Genomic DNA, 19,398 nt, shown 5'->3' on the forward strand with positions numbered 1-19,398 from the left:
CAATGTATAGCCGCCGCTCACCGCTGTCGCGCTTAGACCAATGTCGTGGCTGAGCCGTTGCACTTAGCAATGTTTTTCTAATCCCTATTCTCAACTAATACAGTTGTCGAACTTGTCCACAACAGTATTTCGCCTTAATTCTTGTATATCTGAATTTGATCGTTTTTTTTATTTATTTATTTAAACTTTATTGCACAGTAAAAATATACAGTTACAAAAGGCGGACTTAATGCTACATGGCATTCTCTACCAGTCAACCTTAAGGCCAAACAGAGAAGACCAAAAAAGGTGCGGGATATGTAAAGAACACTAATAAAGACTTGATTTTATTGAACTTTGTTATAGAAAAAATAAGGACTTATATAAATATAAGTTTTTAAAACTATTGGATGCTAAGGCGACTACTGTCAGTGTCAACCGACCGTTTGACGAGCGTAGAAATTGTGCATAGCAAATGCTTCGAAAACGCCAGTTACTGGAAGTTACCGGTTACGGAAGACGGTCAATAGTAAGATGGGTTTAGACACAGTATAAAGCAGTAATAACTCTTCTAACAAACTTCACTCCGCGCGGTGTGTCGAAAACTACTCTCCATATGCACCGAATACATGCGAAACTGGTAAGTATTGGGCTGGACAGTCGGGGCCGCGTTTGCGCGCCGTGTTGACGTGTTGAGTTCGAGAGAAAATGACGTCAGCACCGAAGACATATTTTCGTTACTGTAGTGTTTATGGGTGTATGGAGAACAGTTCTCAAAATGCGGAAATGTCAGAATGTTCTTTAGAATTCCTAGACACCCAGAAAAGTAAGTGGTTGTTATATTTTTGCAGTGTTAGGTACATTATTGCTTACGTAAATTGCGTAAAAGTGAGATTTAAAGCTAGAATGACACATTAAAATCAATAAGGATTTATCTGTAACGACATTTAGGTAGATGCTGCGATCTATCTAGCTCGAAAGTTTGGTACCTGCTTAAATATTGTGCAAACATCTATTCAAACATTTTATGTAAATACGATTTCGTCAGTATTTAAGAAACAAACACGTACTTGAATCTTTATTAGATAAAAAGGTAGAAAGAGCGTTGGTCACAGTGACTACGAGTAGTACAGTAGCACAGGTACAACCCTGCGTGACCTTGCGCAGTAGTAACGACCGCGTCGTCGCTGCCGGAGATTAACTACTGATTTATCCTTATACTGTGGTTTAGACTTTTAGACTTAATCTGTGCTTATGGTTTTTGCGTAAATACAAAAATAAATATAAATAAAAATACTTAATATAGGCTTTGCAGTATATTGTTAAAATATCTGTATCACAGTATGACCTTGACTTCACATTGCCAATGCTATGAAATAATGCTAAAGTTTATTTCTATTTAATTCTATTTTCCCCTCACTAGCTCGGAAACACGTGTTTTGTCCTTTAATACCAGCTGGTAAAAACGCATTTTATCCACTAGTGGGTAAAGTAATTTGACCTTGAATAATGTCAAATTAACTGCTTTAAAATTGATAAAAGTATGTGAATCTAGTAATAAAGATGTTTTACTAGTGGAAGCAGTGATTGCATTTTTTTGCGTTGCGCTCGCTACAGTGAGGGGAGACTTTCGGTCCGTGGTATTTTCGAGCGACACCAAGAAGTTCGTTAAGGTGGTTCAACTATGTCGGTCAGGTTAAAATACAACTTTGTATAACAAATAACTATTAATTTTTGTCTACGCACAAACGCAAATACGCGGTCAAACCAACGAGTTTGCGGCGCTTGCAATGGAGACTTTCGGTTTGCACAAAGAAGTTCGTTGAGTCAGGCTTGTAGGCGTCAGGGGACCAACGAGCACAAAGGAAGTCTGGCGGTGCAGAGAGGAAACGCTGCGAGTGTCCTGGCGACCATGCCAGAGGGTGGTGAATTAGGGGAAGTATTTTATATTTAGTTTTAATTTTAGGTTAAGTTTTAATTGTATTTATGATGTCTGAGGTTTTTTGTTGTATTTATTGTATGTGTTTTTGTTAATATGCACATACCAAACATTATAAATGAGCACCTTTGTCAATCCCTTACCTCTTCATGTGTGTTTCAAATGTTTTGTAGAAATGGTACAGCGCACAGTTTATTTATGTGATTAATGATAGCAAACATTTCAATGCACAATAATATTATGTTTGTGTATATATTAGTGTAGCCAACCCAGATTCTCAGTAAATTGCAAGGTGTGTAAATATAATAAATAAAAATAAAATATTTAACATACACTATCTATGACAAATGGAAAGAAGCTGTTTAGGCATCAAGTTAAAGGACAGAATAAGATGCTCAGATATTAGACAGAAGACACAAGTAACTGATGCCTTACGCTTTGCTCAAAGCATGAAATGGAGATGGGCGGGTCACGTGGCAAGGCTAAACGATGACAGGTGGACAGGAAAGGTTACAAAGTGAAAAGGACCACAGGGATCAAGAAAGAGAGGACATCCACTATCCAGGTGGCAGGATGACATTGTGGCTACTGCAGGCAAGGAATGGCAAAGCATGGCAAAAGATAAAATAAAATGGAAACAGCTGGAGGAGGCTTTTATTTCAGAAGGGGTCACAGAATACAATCTATAATAAAAACTAAATTAAAAGGAAAGAAAATCTTTCTGTAGAATAATAAGGTATTAAATAAATAAAAAAAAAAAAAATATACAAATCTATGACAAAATCTGCTTAAATTATACTATCTATCTCTATCTTAAGTTGCCATTTTTATTTATTGTATTTATGTATGTATGCATTATGTGTATGTAAGGTATATTTATTTATGTATTCGGTATATATGTATGTGTGTTTGTGTTGGTTTTCTCTATATTTTTCTTTTTGTTCTTGCACTGCCTGTTAACTTTTGTTTCTGTTCCGTTTTTCCAGCTACCCTAAGGTTGTCTGGAAGAGATCGCTTTTTAGCGATAAGACCGCCTGTTGTTACCTAGTTATACTCTCACTCAACATTCTGTATATTTATAACATGTAAAATGGTGCAATAAAGAATATTTACTTACTTACAATCAGTTTGGCCTAGCACATAGTGACGCTGCCTATTAACCCGAGATCCAACCTGCGGGCATCTATTTCTGTGATGAGCATTTATTTTTGTGATAAAGTTAAGTACACATACATACATATAATCACGCCTGTAGCCCATAAAGGGGTAGGCTGAGCACTCATGTACTCATATACTACTAAGTTTCAGTGCCACTCTTAGCAAAAAGGGGTTGAAAGAAATCCAAATTGTGACATTGCAGTGACAGGTTGCCAGCCTCTCACCTACTAACAGCTAAAATAAATAAAAACCCAAACATGCCTTTAAAGCTAAGTGGCACATTAAAATTATTAAATTATGAATCTATGTAGGACTGTAAGTATTCAAGTAAAATGATTCTGTTATTTAGTGAACAAGATAATTGTGTTTTCTTTTCTAATAAAATTTAGGACAAATTCACAGCCAGAATAAAATGAAATAGAATTGCACTTCACAGAGTAAGGTCCGACCGAGAACCTCGGCCGCAAATAATTTGTAGAAAGTCTCGGCCGAAAATCTCGGCCGGCCGAGACTATCGGCCGAGACTCCATACAATTTATTCGTGGCCGAGAATCTCGGTGGGACCTTATCACAGAGTTCAAGAGTGAGAGACATTGGCAGACCAAACACAGAAACTTAAATATTTCTCATAAAATACATGCAGTGTATTTAATAGAACAATGGATATATTACTTGCAGCAAAACTATTTTCCGTTATTAATTAAATTAGCAAGAGTCATTCAACCACGTTTTAAAATAAATACTTACGATTTCGCAACATTTTGTGACGCCTCGTCGCTTTTAGGATCCAAAAACAACTCTGTGCCTTGGTGCACCCATTCTCCACCAAAGGGGTTAAATTTTCCCTCAGAATCATGCAGGCAGAAGTAGGTTTTACCATCATGATTGGGAATAGTCACTTCAATCTCAGTTATCCATTCCTCAGTCTTAACTTTACGCAATTCGTAACTAGAACTAATCACATCACAGCTGCCGCCTCGCAAGGCTTCACTAGGGGTCAATCTCCACGAATAATGCCCCAAAAACTGACCACCACGCACATTTAATAAATATTTACAATTGTTTTCTACGCACGATTTTTCTACCACTTTAAACGATACTATCCATGGTTTCGTTGGTGCATTTACCAAAGCGTGCACGTTTACTAAAATAAATAATATTAAACCACAAGTCCGTAACACTTTTGGTATTAAAACCATTTTCTCGGAGGCGTAAACGCGAAAAAATAGGATATGCAACCGCATATAGCTATAACGACATATTTGCCTCCCTTGACAGTTCGGCGGCAATTGTTGCCGGAACTGCGGTAAAACTTGAGTACTACGAGTATTTTGTCATATCCGGATGCAAATAAAAGTTTTTAAATATGATTTTTGACTTCATTTTATACATTTAAAATTATGATGTTTTATGAATATATTATATTAATTATGCACGATATTTTTTTCTTGCAGGGTAAATTGTCAATAAAAATGTTTTTTGATGTGGGTACATTTAAAAACAGCCATTTAAGACCTTTCAAAAACAAAACATGTGCAAAAAAGTATTGCTTCTTGCACACAAATTACAAATCGTAATGGCCTAAAGAATCCTTTGTTTACCCCTGTATCTCAATGAGAAAATCTATAATATATCTGGATCTGGGGAGTATCGAGATATTACGCTGGCAACTCACAAACTGTCAAATGTTCTGCAAGTTGGCAGTATTGTGTATATGCCTTAGTTAAGGCTTCCCACAGACAGTCTTAAAAATTCATAATCTTAAAAAAAACTTGTATGCAATCTGACAGTTCAAACTGACACTGACAAGACAGATCATCAGTGTCAATTGCCAAATTTTTTTTAAGATTTGAATTTTTAAGACTGTCTGTCTTATACTTCCGTGGACTTGTTTGACAATGGCCGGCAACAGACGTCCGTCGACCTTATAAAATAAGTTTGCACGTGTTATTTTTAAAATTCAAATTTCCAATTGTCAGATTCAATCTGAAAAAAATCATAATCTTAAAAAATAAAACTGTGTGTGGACGGTGCAAAATTTAATCCGTGACGATCTGATTTCATAAGATTATGATTTTTTAGATTATGAAATTTAAGGCCGGCAACTAGCTTAAAAAATCATAATCTTAAAAAAAATTGTATAATTGACTTCCTGACACAGACAGATCTGTCAAAAATTCATAATTTTTCTTAAGATTATGAAAAAAACTTGTATGTCTTTTGCTCATTAACGTTGTTTAAAGTGTAATATCGATAGCTTATTATGCAGTAAACTAATGTTATAGTGAGAAGCTGATGAAGAATTAATCTCGAAACGCGTTTAGCCCCCTTTTTTGTCATCGACGGCCGATAGTCCACGTGCCCTTGTAAAATCTAGCTATCAATTTACAAGTGCCAACTACCGAACAACGTCGTACTTATCGTACCAAAATCGAATACAATAAGCTTATACCACCTTGACACTGGCAAAATAGTCCCACCAATGGGACTGAGGCCATTTAATTTTAAAAATCTAATCTAATCTGAATTGACACTGACAGATCTTCGTAGTATCTTCTTAGGCTCCCCACAGACAGTCTTAAAAATTCATAATCTTAAAAAAAACTTGTATGCAATCTGACAGTTCAAACTGACACTGACAAGACACTGACAGATCTGAACTGTCAGATTGCATACAAGTTTTTTTTAAGATTATGAATTTTTAAGACTGTCTGTGGGGAGCCTTAGTAGTTTGTGTTAAGAACCGTTCGAAAATGTATAATTTTTCTTACCATCCATATTCATACCCAAAGAGCATTGAATCACTACTAATCATACCAAGGAATACCCACTAGGGAGTATTGATTTTTTGCGCTGGCAAGTCCTATTAACTGTCAAACGTTCTTCAAGTTGGCTGCCTTGAATTGAAGACACCGGAAGATTTTGGCCGTCAAAAAACGAGTGTGTTGGCTCAATTTTAGACAAATATTAATCAATTATCACCTAATTACTATTTATAATGACTGTTACGCTGTTTAAGTAGTCTTCAAATTAGTTTAATTGACTTATCGCCGAGTCAACAACACGGAAGCGCGATAGTCTTCTTTGTTTGAGTTTTTGTTATATCATCATGATTAATATTTTGTAACTGTGAATAAATTAGTATTTCGGTGGATTTTCGTATGGAAATTGACAAAATGGAAGTGCGGGAAGCTGGGGACGGGGCCGCGGCGGGTGAATTTGTGAGGGTTCCGTCAAAAAGATACACCTGGTCGGAAGTAAGGCAAGCGGTACATGACTTGAGGAAGGAGTTGTCTTCGCTTTCCACGATGGTTCCAATGGCCATTTCGTTCCGTAAACTTGGCAATGGGAAGACCAGGATCTACTTTCTGAGGACGCCACAGAACGGCTGGGAGATAACCCTGCTTTACACTGATGTGACACCATCTCCTCATGCCAACAATACCAGGTATTTTGTGCCATTAAATTTTTTTCTAATAAGAGCGAATTCAGGCATCTTCTGGGCGAGCTCACTCCATCGTAGGCCACGTCTTTGCCTTTGGCTAGTCTGTGGCCAAGAGTAAGCCCATTTATAATAATAAAAAAAATGAATAAAGAATGAATAAAGAGAAAAAAAAATATGCTTACAAAATGCATTCTTGTGCCTACTCTAGTTAAAACTGAGCACTTTCAGTCCTACAGTGTGTAGAACTTCAGACCAAAGGGCCTGGCCGGACTGCCATGGTAAAATCGCCCCTGGCTAAATATGAAATATTGATATGCAGGATTATTCGTATTGTTACTACATGTACTTCTACTGGATATTATGCCTCAAACTGTTTCCGTTTACGAAAAAAATAAAAAAATAAAAATTTTGTTTTTTATTTTTTTCTTTAAAACCGCGTATCCGATTGAGTTGTTCTTTGGATATTTTATAGATATATTAGGGATACATCAATAAAAAAAAAATTAACTTCCTGACTTTTGTTAAGTACATTTTTTTTTAATTTATGTTTTAAAATTTTTTTTTTACCACATACGAGTTAGCGACACCTACTATATTTTTATATAATAATCGCCATTTTATACTCTATTACATATATTTTTATCAAAAATATTACTTTGGATCAACAATGTCAAAATAAGTTATTTATATATTACTAGTATTACCCTTTAGTATGTTGCTCCTGGAAAGTGATGTATGAAAATTTTGGCATAATTAATGGAAGATTTTTTTTTAATTGGAATATGTAGATTATAGGCCGAAGTTATTTTTCATCAACCCTCCCCACCCCTCCCCCTCTGCTTCACCCCTCGCGCAATCCATCACGAAAGTTGCTCCTTTCTGCAATTTTCTTTAATGAATGATAAGTTTTCTCCTTAAATGCTTACGAAATCGTCGGTTTGATAGTACTAAAATATTATAAACTCAGAATGAATTTCAGGGGAAAAAAATCACTACCATGGGCGGGACTTGAACTCACGGCCTCTAGATTGATAGATAAATGACGCTAGGGGTACCATTGATTCATATAGTAGAAAGCTGAAAGATTCGCTAGAAACTAGGGATGAGCTTTTGGTGGCTCAGTTGGTAGAGCCCTCGAGTTTTTATCCGGAAGCCGTGAGTTCAAGTCCCAACCATGGTAGTGATTTATCCCCTTAATTTTATTATAGTCATGAGTTTACAATATTTTAGTCGTATCAAACAAATTCCGTAAGCATTTTGGGACAACACTTTAATATTCTTTAAAGAAAATTGCAGAAAGGAGCAACTTTCGTGGCGGATTGCGCGAAAACTATAAGTGCTAGTACTAAAGTGTTTATGAGAGATTTGTAGTAAATTTATTAAGGATTACTTCGTTCCTACACGCTTTTTCTGTATCTTCATCGGTTTTGTCAGAAATCGAGAAAAGTCGCATTTTCGGCTCTTTAAGGGGGGGTAGAGGGGTGAAGCAGAGGGGGGAGGGGTGGGGAGGGTTGATGAAAAATAACTTTGGCCTATAATCTACATATTCCAATTAAAAAAAAAATCTTCCATTAATTATGCCAAAATTTTCATACATCACTTTCCAGCAGCAACGTACTAAAGTATTACCCTAGTAATATATAAATAACTTCAGTAAAAAAATAAAAGAAATGCTAATATACAGGAACTTTCAAGAAAAAAAATCAAAATCGAAAATGACTAATTTGGTTCTTATACCGATATGAATGATGTTAGGACTGTGCTGATTATTCCATACGATAGTATATTGCTAGTTCTATAAGTTCTCTTAAAAGTGTTTTTTGATAATCAATACCGTTCTCAGGATATTTTGAGTTTTAGTCAATTTTCGGGTACATGTGCCCTAAATTTCAAAAAATAATTTCTTGTAAACTAGTCATATTTGACATTCGGGAGTTTTAGTCGTACTCGTAGCATTGTTTTGGTCTAGGCTACCGGATTTTACTATAAACAGACCATGGTCAAAAATGAGGTCTGATCCCACACTGTGAGTATAAGAAAAAAAAACCGGCCAAGTGCGAGTCGGGCTCGCGCACAAAGGGTTCCGTAGCAGCAAATATAATAAACTTATTATGTCAATTTATACACCTGCCAAAATTACAGTTAAATCAACCTATCTCAAAAACTATAAGAGATACTTTGATCAAACCAAAAATCGTTGAAAGAGTTAATTAGCATGCATCACCTCTATTTTTTTTAGAATTTTATACCCCGTAGTTATAAAAATAGAGGGGGGGGGACATACTTTTTACGACTTTGAGAGCTGATATCTCAAAAACCGTTCACTTTAAGAAAAATGTTTTTTAGAAAACTTTATATCATTTTAAAAGACCTTTCCATTGATACCCCACACGGGTATGTACATCGAAAAAAAAAATTTTCATCCCTCAGTTACATGTATGGGGGCCCCACCCCCAATTCTTTTTTTTACTATTTAGTGTCATAATTTTGTAGCGGTTCATACAACACATATTCCCATCAAATTTCATCACTGTAGTACTTATAGTTTCCGAGTAAATCGGCTGTGACAGACGGACAGACGGACAGACGGACAGACGGACAGACGGACATGACGAAACTATAAGGGTTCCGTTTTTGCCATTTTGGCTACGGAACCCTAAAAACGTACCTCAGAACCATATAGAAAAGGTATGGTGGCCTAGATTGTGTTACACCTTTGGGGGATGCTCTGCTAGATGGCGCTAATATTAATATTCGGCATTTTAACACGCTAAGCTAAGAATATGGGCCAAATTGTCAAACCTGAGGTTTAAAAGTGCCTGTGTCGAGAAATGGCAATCTATGCACCATGATGACATATTTTACTTTGACAGTAACTCTATAATACTTGATCCTTTGTGATATAGGTATTACAATTAAAGAATAAAACAATGCCAAATTAACAATTATGTCTGTAATTGCCTATTTTGAATTACAAATTTCTTGCGCCACTCTCACAATACAAAGAAAGAAAGTGAAATGAACATGTGTGTCATTGTGTGAATTGTATGACGCAAATTATTCATATAATATTACTGCTTAGATATTGTATTGTGTTAGTTATTGTAATTAACTCGTTTTACTTCAATGATTATTTATATACGCACGGGTACTATACCTACATGTAAACCTTCCTCTACAATCACTCTATCTATTAAAAAAAACCGCATCAAAATCCGTTGCGTAGTTTTAAAGATTTAAGCATACATAGGGACATAGGGACAGAGAAAGCAACTTTGTTTTATACTATGTAGTGATTTACAATCTTTATACTAAGAATCATACCTCAATTTTTAGCGCCTCCTATTAAATACTATCATAACTACATTGTTGATGCCTACAATAGTTATTTGTTATACAAGGGGGCAAAGTTGTATTTTAACGCCGAGTGTGGAATTGAAAAACGAGCAAGTGAAAGGATTCTATAGTTGAACCACGAGCGAAGCGAGTGGTTCGAGAATAGAATCCTGAACTTGCGAGTTTTTTAACACACGAGAAGTAAAATACATTTGCACCCGAGTGTAACACAAAACTTTTCCCCTCACTATAGCGAGGAAACTACAACGCGAAAAATGCGTTTATCACTGCTTCCAGTAGTTCCACAGGTGGTAAATCATCTTTATTACTAGATTCACCTACTTTTATCAATTTTAAAGCAGTTAATTTGACTTTATTCAAGGTCAAATTACTTTACCCACTAGTGGATAAAATGCGTTTTTACCCGCTGGTATTAAAGGACAAAACACGTGTTTCCGAGCTAGTGAGGGGAAAATTTACTTTATTCAAAATGTGTATTGACATGATATCGTGATATTAAAATAAAGAAATATAATTTTGGCCACTTCCAGGCTGCGAACAGCGCCATCTAGTTTTAAGACTAAAAAGCCTATACATTTCAGGGGTATGCTTTTGTCCTCCAGTATTATATTGTTCTTGTTTTACTCATTTCATAATTTTCGTTTTTTGTTTATCTTATTTTTTTTGTATTTTACCCACAGAACTTAATTTAGATAGAAGAAACAAATTCATATATTTGTATAGGGGCCGAGCGTGTCAAATTTTGTACTGAAGTTGATTCTTGCCTGTAATTTTAAATATGTCTCAGGCTCTTGATTGTTCATAATTTTTGTGTTGTTGCAATTGAATATCACGTAACGAGGCATTTTTTATGTGTTGGTTGACTTCAACTTACAAAAATTGACGCCCGAAAGCTGCAAGCTGCGAGTAAGGACGGACAACTCAGTGGATTTCACTGAGTTCATTTGACACGCTAAGTAGATACGTTTGCTTGATCTATGGTATATATGACATCTGTGATTTTACCTCAAAAGTAGTAACAAGCTATGTGAATTAAACCTAAATTATGTCTATGAGCAATATGTCAATGAGAGCAATTCCTATGTATGGTGACCTAGATTGAGATGGCGCTAATATTAATATTTGACATTTTAATACGATATCAAGCTAAGAATATGGGCCAAGTTGTCAAAACTGAGGTTCAAAAGTTCTAAGCTTGTGTCGAGAGATGGCAGTCTGTGCACTGTGATTACACATTTTACTTTGACAGTAACTCTCTATAATACTCGATCCTCTTTGGTATTACTCAGAACTAGAGTCACAACAAAAACTCTCAGATATCATTTATTTATAAACATACATGTTACATGAAGATTATCAGGGCATTGACCAGCCACCTTGGCCCGTAATCTGGTGTGTTAAATAATATGAGTTGTGCATATCATAATTAATGCGAATTTGCATATCACTGTATGAGCGTGATAGAGCTATGTGTGTTTGTAGTGCTGTCCTGTTTGCACATACGTGCGAACATGTATGAAATTGAAATACAATCACACAAGTTTGTCATTAGAAAAAGGCACGAAATATTTTTTTCTATTGGACAATTTGGTTGGCTACTTGGCTTTCGAAAATTTGGCCTTAAAATTGCCATTATTTATTTATTTACTACAACTTACAACACTTCATATCATATCACTATAATTATATGCCTGTTAAGTTAATCTACTATAGAAAATTCGGAATAAAATGACAGTACGACTTTAAAACTGTCTGTCTGTGTGTGTGTGTCTGTCTGTGGCATTGTAGCTCTCGAACGGATGAACCGATTTTGATTTAGTTTTTTTTGTCTGAAAGCTGAGTTAGTCGGGAGTTTTCTTAGCCATGTTTCATGAAAATCGGTGCACTATATCGCGGTTGGGGGTTTTTTCAAAATTTTAATTTTGTGGTTAGGTTATTACTAGTACAAGTTTGGATTTCATAATCATAATCATAATCCTTTATTGCAACCATGGTAATAATTATAGGTGTTACAGTCAATAGCTTGTTTCACATGGGCCCTGTTAGGGCAAAGCAAGGTATACTATGTACACAATAGTAATGCTTAAAAAACATTATCATAATTTAAACATTTGTAGTAATTTGAAAAGTAATAAGGTATATAAAACTGATATGTCAAAAATCCCAAAATAAAATCCTAATATAAAATTCAATTTGATAATAATTATTACAAAAATTATATAATACAAAACAAGCAAATAATACTAACAATAAAATACTGTAAATTAATTATTAAATGTGATTTCAAATTCATTGTCACTATAAAATTCGTCAACTGAGTAATAACATTTCTGTATTAATATTTTCATTATTGTATTTTTAAAACGGGTGCTATTATTTAAATTTAAAATATTTTGCGGTATTTTATTATAAATTTGTACACATCGGTAATATGGACTCTTTTTGAAAATTACAAGATTCGCTTTTGGTAACGCTAACTGATACCCTGTCCTCAAATTATAATTGTTACATGTTTCGTTCTTTTGCCGAAATAACATGATATGTTTCCTAACGAACATTATGGCTTCTAAAATGTAGAGAGAAGGCAGCGTTAGAAGGTTGTTTTTTTATAAAATGTGGCCTAGCTGTGTCTCTCCTTCGAATATTTACTAAAATTCGGACACACCGTTTCTGCAGAAGAAACAAATCGTATGCATCAGTGCTCTCTCCCCATAAAACAAGTCCATAGCGTAGCCAAGAATAGGCATACGCGTAATAAGCTGATAGCGACGCTTCAAAGTTTGTATTAGCTTTAAGTACACTAAGAGCGTATATGAATGTCGATATCTTATTTTTTATATTTTGCACGTGCGACTTCCAATCGATTGCACTATCGATGGTTATGCCTAAAAGCTTGAAATGGTCAACTTGCTCTATAGTCTCGTTATTTAGTTTAAAGTCTATTTCTAGTTCTTTTTTTTTTTGATATGGTTTAAATTGGACGATCTTGGTTTTGCTTAAATTAATTTCTAAGTTATGGCATTGTAGCCATTCAAAGATTAATTTACTGTAGTTTTCTAGTTTTCTGTGACACTCTTCACTATCTTCGCAGTTAAAAAGAACTGAAATATCATCTGCGAACATTATACATGTAGTGTCTACCTCTTTTGGTAGGTCATTTATATAGGCTAAGAATAAGATACATCCAATTACACTCCCTTGTGGTATTGATGTTTCTACGCGGCGCGATTCAGACGTTACGGTTAGCATTTCCCCAGTGTTTTCGTTGTAGTAATCTATCTGAACATGTGACCGATCTTGTAAGTAAGACTTGATCCAATTGTATGCATTTCCCCTTATACCTAGACCATATAGTTTTCCTAAGAGGATTTTATGTGATACTTTATCGTATGCTTTTGACATATCAAGAAATAAGCCGACTGAGTATTGTTTCTCATTTATGTTATGTAGAGCCTCTTGAATATATTTAAATACAGCCAGTGTAGTCGAATGTTTCTTCCTAAATCCGTGTTGGTTTTTGTCCAAAATATTATATTTTTCTAAAAATTTATAGAGTCTATTTGTCATACACTTTTCGAATATTTTTGACAGTGAAGACAGTAACGCTATTGGTCTATATTTTTCAGGATTTGTAGCGTTACCTCCTGGTTTTAGAATTGGTCTTACTTTTGATAGTTTCAAATTGTCAGGAAATATTCCTTGCTCAAAAGACTGGTTGATTAAATTTGTTAATGGTATCGTTATTTCAGATGCGCATGCTTTTAACAAAGTAGTAGGTATTTCGTCAAAACCAACACTTTTTTTGTTTTTTAGTTTAGTGATAATATTATAAACCTCTTTTGCCGTTACCGGTTCTAGATATATTGAATTTGTTGTCGGGTGGCGTACGGGCCACACATTTGAACTTGTGAACTCTTCTCACTTTGATCAAAGGTACAAAACGATAAGGAACACTCTTGTCGCTACTCTTGAGAAAGGTTCTCGAAATTGAGCCGAAACATGTCGAACGCTATATCGACTTAATACGTGAGTAACCCGCTTAAAATATTTTTAAATATCTAATCTAATCTAATAAAAATTAGGTACTAGCTCGGCTTCGCACGCGCTAAATTCGAAAATTGCGGAATGCTCCATACCAACTCCCCCCCCATTTTAGGGAAGTGGGAGATTATAAAGAGACAAATAGTAGCCTATGTCACTCTCCAACTCTCCATCCCACAGATGTTATATATACCATAGATCAAGCAAACGTATCTACTTAGCGTGTCAAATGAACTCGGTGAAATCCACTGAGTTGTCCGTCTTTAATCGCAGCTTGCAGCTTTCGGGCGTCAATTTTTGTAAGTTGAAGTCAATCAAAACATAAAAAATGCCTCGTTACGTGATATTCAATTGCAACAACACAAAAATTATGAACGATCAAGAGCCTGAGACATATTTAAAATTACAGGCAAGAAACAACTTCAGTACAAAATTTGACACGCTCGGCCCCTATACAAATATATGAATTTGTTTTTTCTATCTAAATTAAGTTCTGTGAGCCTATGTCACTCTCCAACTCTCCATCCCTTCAACTATCTCCATCTCCAGTATCTCCACTTAAAAAATCACATCAATTCGTCGCTCCATTTTGCCGTGAAAGGCGGTCTAAGGACTTACGGAACCGCCGAAACTTGACACACTTATTATACGTAACCACAAAATTAATTTTTTGAAAAAAACCCCCGACCGCGACATAGTGGACCGATTTTCATGAAACATGGCTAAGGGACAGGCCACACTTAAGAGACGCATGTCCTGGGGTGCGGAACGGACGTCCGCGCCACGCCGCCTGAATGTAATTCAAAAAACGTCTCCTCAGTACATTTTGTATAGGAAGGACGTAAGACGTGCCCCAGGTGGCGTGGCGGCGGCGTGGCGCGCTTAAGTGGGAACGCTGTCTAAGAACACTCCCGACTAACTCAGCTTTCAGACAAAAAAAAACCAAATCAAAATCGGTTCATCCGTTCGGGAGCTATGATGCCACAGACAGACACACACACAGACAGACAGACAGACAGACAGCCCTTCGTTTTTGCGTCGGGGGTTAAAAAGGTCCCTAAACATTCTGTCCAACCAATATTAATAGTCCTAAAGTCCTAAAATACTCCATTTCAGGGTTTGTATATCTAATTTAACATTACTTTTCAGATTGGAATGGAAACCACTAATCGAGTCCAACGTTGCCCTAGGAGTGAACTCAGGCAAATGGTCCAGAGAGGAGCAATTGCTATGGGAGCGGCAGCGCGTAGCCGCATGCGGTATTGCGTCCTATGAATTGCATCCTAGCGGACGCGTGCTGTTCCCTTGCTCCTCATCGCTGTTTGTTTGTGATGAGGAAGGAAACCAGGTCAGTGTCTTAAACTTCGATAAAAAGTGCCCCAGAACAGCATGCCATACTGCGAAGGTCGATGGAAGTGTGCAGAGTAGGGGTCTTATATAAGTAAGCTTTACAGTCATAGCGTCCTATGAGCTGCATCCTAGCGGACGCGTGCTGTTCCCTTGCTCCTCATCGCTGTTCGTTTGTGATGAGGGAGGGGACCAGGTCAGTGTCTTCTTTTTTTTAATAGCTTAATATGTGTACCACGGCTAGGCAACTGTCTCTTTTTTCCTTACTCCACTAATCGCTCGTCTATAATATTGATAAAAAGTGCCCCAGAACAGCATGCCATACTGCGAAGGACGATAAAGTGTCCAGAGTAGGAGTTTCTATAGGCGAGACGACTAAAAAAACTAATTAGTCCGCCAGTTAGAGGATCAAAGAATTTTAGACACGTATTTTTTCTTTTTTTCTCGTAAACGAAAAATGACGACGGTACAGTGCGTTGAAGTTTCGCGTGACGTCACACCTAGGTACAATTTTTACTTAGAAGTGACGTCACAAGCCCCCACTCAAGAACTTTGATGCTCTATATCTTTGTATTTTTTCATTAATTACTAAAAGCGAAAAATATGTGTTCAGTATTTTTAGACGACCTAACTGACTGACTAAACAGAATGCCATTTTTTCAAGTAGTCGTCATCCCTATTATAAGTGAATAATTTACTATTACTCTTCAAGAGTTAAGAGAAGAAGAGATATTTAATTATAAAAGCGGAGCGGCAAAGTATAGCAGCCTATAGTATTGCTTTATATGGACTGTTGGGCTTCCAATATTCTTTCATACATTTTTTTACCAGCGCAGTGGGTTAAGTTACTTTTATTAACCGACTTCAAAAAAGGAGGAGGTTCTCAATTCGACTGAATGTTTTTTTTTGTTTTTTTTTTGTATGTATGTTACTCGATATCTCCGAGAATCATGGACCGATTTTCAATTTTTTTTTTAATCGATCAGGTATAATATAATTTCTAGACGCCTCCGCTGGTGCCTCGGGCTCTCCACCTCGGCAGCGGGGCCCCGCTCACGCCCGCAATGTGTCCACGAAGCCCCGCATTAGTCGCTCATGCAGCGCGAGGCGATATCTGGCTGGCTGGACCCGGTCTTCGCCCACAGCGACTCACATATGCCAGTACTGACAGCGCTAGGTTGGTATTACCTTACCACTGTCCTTTATTTCATTTTATGTTCATCATCCTCCTTGCGTTATCCCGGCATTTGTCACGGCTCATGGGAGCCTGGGGTCCGCTTTGACAACTAATCCCAAGATTTGGCGTAGACACTAGTTTTTACGAAAGCGACTGCCATCTGACCTTCCAACCCGAAGGGTAACTAGGCCTTAGTGGGATTAGTCCGGTTTTCTCACGATGTTTTCCTTCACCGAAAAGCGACTGGCAAATATCAAATGACATTTCGCACATTAGTTCCGAAAAGAATCAAGAGTGAATAGACATTTTTTGGGTAAACATGCTTCATCCTAGACTGCATCGGCACTTTCCATCAGGTGAGATTGTGGTCAAATGTTTTACCTGTTCCTCATAAAAAAAAAACTCATTGGTACGAGCCGGGGTTCGAACCCGCGACCTTTTATGTTTATATTTATGTTCAATGCAATGTAATAAAACTCGCTTGCGAGTTCTCGCACCATGTAAATCGGCCGTAAGTCAATCATTTATGTTTTCGCAGGTTAAGCGACGACCCGAGGCAAGCTGGAGTGCCCTGCTACGTCACTCAGGAGGAGTTCTCCCGGTATACTGGTTTCTGGTGGCAACCATGCTCAGACGGTGAGGATTTTTATATTAGATTAGAGTTTGGCATCCTGGTCACGGCATCAATTGGAAAAGCCAAACACTTGTTAATATCGTAATAAATTAAAAAAAAATGGAAATAAAGCACTACCTCGGGTAGCATTATAATGGATCATTATTGTATTACCTTCATTCGTGAACACAGGCAAGACAAAATACACATAATAACAACAAGACAGAAAGGAATGAAGTGCCACGAAATGGCCTCATCTCAGCGTGTTGCTGGTGACTTCCAGCGCTGATCTTCCGATGAGACCGTCAAGTGAGAAGGTTCACGGAGGGTAACAGACAGAAGAAATACGATACTTGATATTAGATTAGAGTTTAGTATCCTGGCCACGGCACCAATTGGAAAAGCCATACACTTGTTAATATAATAAATTTAAAAAAATGGAAATAACCCACTTTTTTTTTTATTTGGAAATTTTTATGTGGTTTCCACTCAGAATCGCGAGCTCTTTCAATTTTAATAGGAGAAAAAAAGTGTCCCAAGGTTTTTTCCCATTCCGTTACCATTTTGTATGGCGGTAACGGAATGGAAGGTTCGAAAAAATTTATGGAAATCTTGGGACATTTTTTTTCTCCTGTCAGGATCGAAAGAGCTCGCGATTCCGAGTAATAATCGCGTAAAAAATACCCATGTGTCAAAAAAAGTGGGGTGGACAACTTTGAAAAAAATGGTCCACCTCGGGTAGCATTATAATGGATCATTATTTTATTACCCTGATGTTTTGATAATTGCTCTGAAGATAGCGTACAATTTACTGTACCTGTTATCTAATGCACTCGTTGACTGAGCTACGACTCATATAGTAAAAACATCCCAACTCGGTACTCTCCTTCTTGGCGCCTAAAAAGTTACTACATAAAATATCGGTCTTATTTGAAATATAGACCGCGATTGCTTTTTGTTTTTCGTCGTCATGGTAACGGGTAAATGAAGAGATCGTCACGCTTTTAAAAAAACTTGTATCTTCGTCTGTCAATGAAAAGAAAATTGTAGTATGTATGGAATACATATAGACTTACTGCGTTAACTTTGAGGAACAGCGTGAGATACGAGATTTTTTAAAAGTAGTGACGATATGTAGACTGTGCGCATTCTACCTTCATTCGTTAGATTAGATTAGATTTCTTTATTTCATGATAAAAATTACACTGTAAATTTGCTACATGTCAAAATTATGTTTATCTTCCCATCATGATCGTCAAAAATTACATAATAGATTCCAAATAAATATAATTGTGTCTCCCAATAAGATCGTCATTTACAAAGTTGCGTAAAGAAAATGACACGATCTTATTTTTAAGACAATCAAGATCATTGTGAACCAAATATACAAAGAAATTAATAAATTAAATTAAAATATCATTAAATTATTACAAAGCAAGAAAATCCATACTAATATTATAAATGGGAAAGTGTGTGTCTCTTGTTTGTTTGTCTGTTTTTCACGGCCAAACGGAGCGACGAAATGACGTGTTTTTTTTAAGTGGAGATAGTTGAAGGGATGGAGAGTGACATAGGCTACTATTTGTCTCTTTCTAACGCGAGCGAAGCCGCAGGCAAAAGCTAGTATTATATAACAGTGAAAAGTATCATAATATCATCGGTAATTAAAAATCAAATCCATGTACTTTTCAATCAAATCCATACACTTTAATACTAGTGAAACTTTAAATTAAATATAACAAGATCGTACCATCCCATACATTAAAATGCGACCGCCTAAGACCGCGCTTACACTCCACCACACATAGATGGCGCCACAAAAAAAAATGTCTTGTAGCTTTCGATTATACTTGTAGATGGCGTTAACTGTCACTTTTGACATAGATTTACGGCTCGGAATTGACACTTAATGCCAATCTACAAATAATCGGTGGCAACAAGGCTTTTTTGTGGCGCCATCTATGTGTGGTGGAGTGTAAGCGCGTTCGTAGGCGGTCGCATTTTAATGTATGGGATGGTATGATCTTGTTATATTTAATTTATGATAACAGTGAAAAATATCATATGTCATCGGTCATTAAAAATCAAATCCATGTACTTTTCAATCAAATCCATACACGTTAATACTAGTGAAACTAACCGTGAATAAGTCAACATTCTTATGACGTCTTATTTCTCAGAGCCCACTTATTACTCGATTAGTGAGCAGTTCCAGAATACTTTGTACATAGCCACGTCAGCAAATTTTAATTGATCCTATTTTGTTACCAACATTTAGTATAAGTCGACTTTCGTAAGATCTATACAGGATAATTGTTATAATTAAGAAAATATAGATACTA

The 19,398-nt window shown here is 36.4% G+C and overlaps 2 protein-coding genes across 2 annotated transcripts in view; one reads left to right on the forward strand and one right to left on the reverse strand.

Annotated features, from left to right (window-relative positions):
* LOC125240118 (unextended protein-like) overlaps positions 1-4,425 on the reverse strand; it is a 63,809-nt gene extending 59,384 nt beyond the window's left edge. The window contains exon 1 of the mRNA XM_048147963.1: positions 3,824-4,425. Coding sequence (XP_048003920.1) covers positions 3,824-4,320 — 497 coding nt within the window. The 5' untranslated portion in view covers positions 4,321-4,425. The remainder of the gene's footprint in view (positions 1-3,823) is intronic.
* A 1,569-nt stretch (positions 4,426-5,994) lies between these two features.
* LOC125240016 (dipeptidyl peptidase 9) overlaps positions 5,995-19,398 on the forward strand; it is a 39,201-nt gene continuing 25,797 nt past the window's right edge. Inside the window, exons 1-4 of the mRNA XM_048147832.1 lie at positions 5,995-6,524; positions 15,069-15,267; positions 16,271-16,443; positions 16,982-17,079. Of these exons, the coding sequence (XP_048003789.1) occupies positions 6,238-6,524; positions 15,069-15,267; positions 16,271-16,443; positions 16,982-17,079 (757 nt within the window). The 5' untranslated portion in view covers positions 5,995-6,237. The remainder of the gene's footprint in view (positions 6,525-15,068; positions 15,268-16,270; positions 16,444-16,981; positions 17,080-19,398) is intronic.

This window comes from Leguminivora glycinivorella, chromosome 26 (assembly GCF_023078275.1).
Source record: "Leguminivora glycinivorella isolate SPB_JAAS2020 chromosome 26, LegGlyc_1.1, whole genome shotgun sequence".
NCBI classification, from domain to species: Eukaryota; Metazoa; Arthropoda; class Insecta; order Lepidoptera; family Tortricidae; genus Leguminivora; species Leguminivora glycinivorella.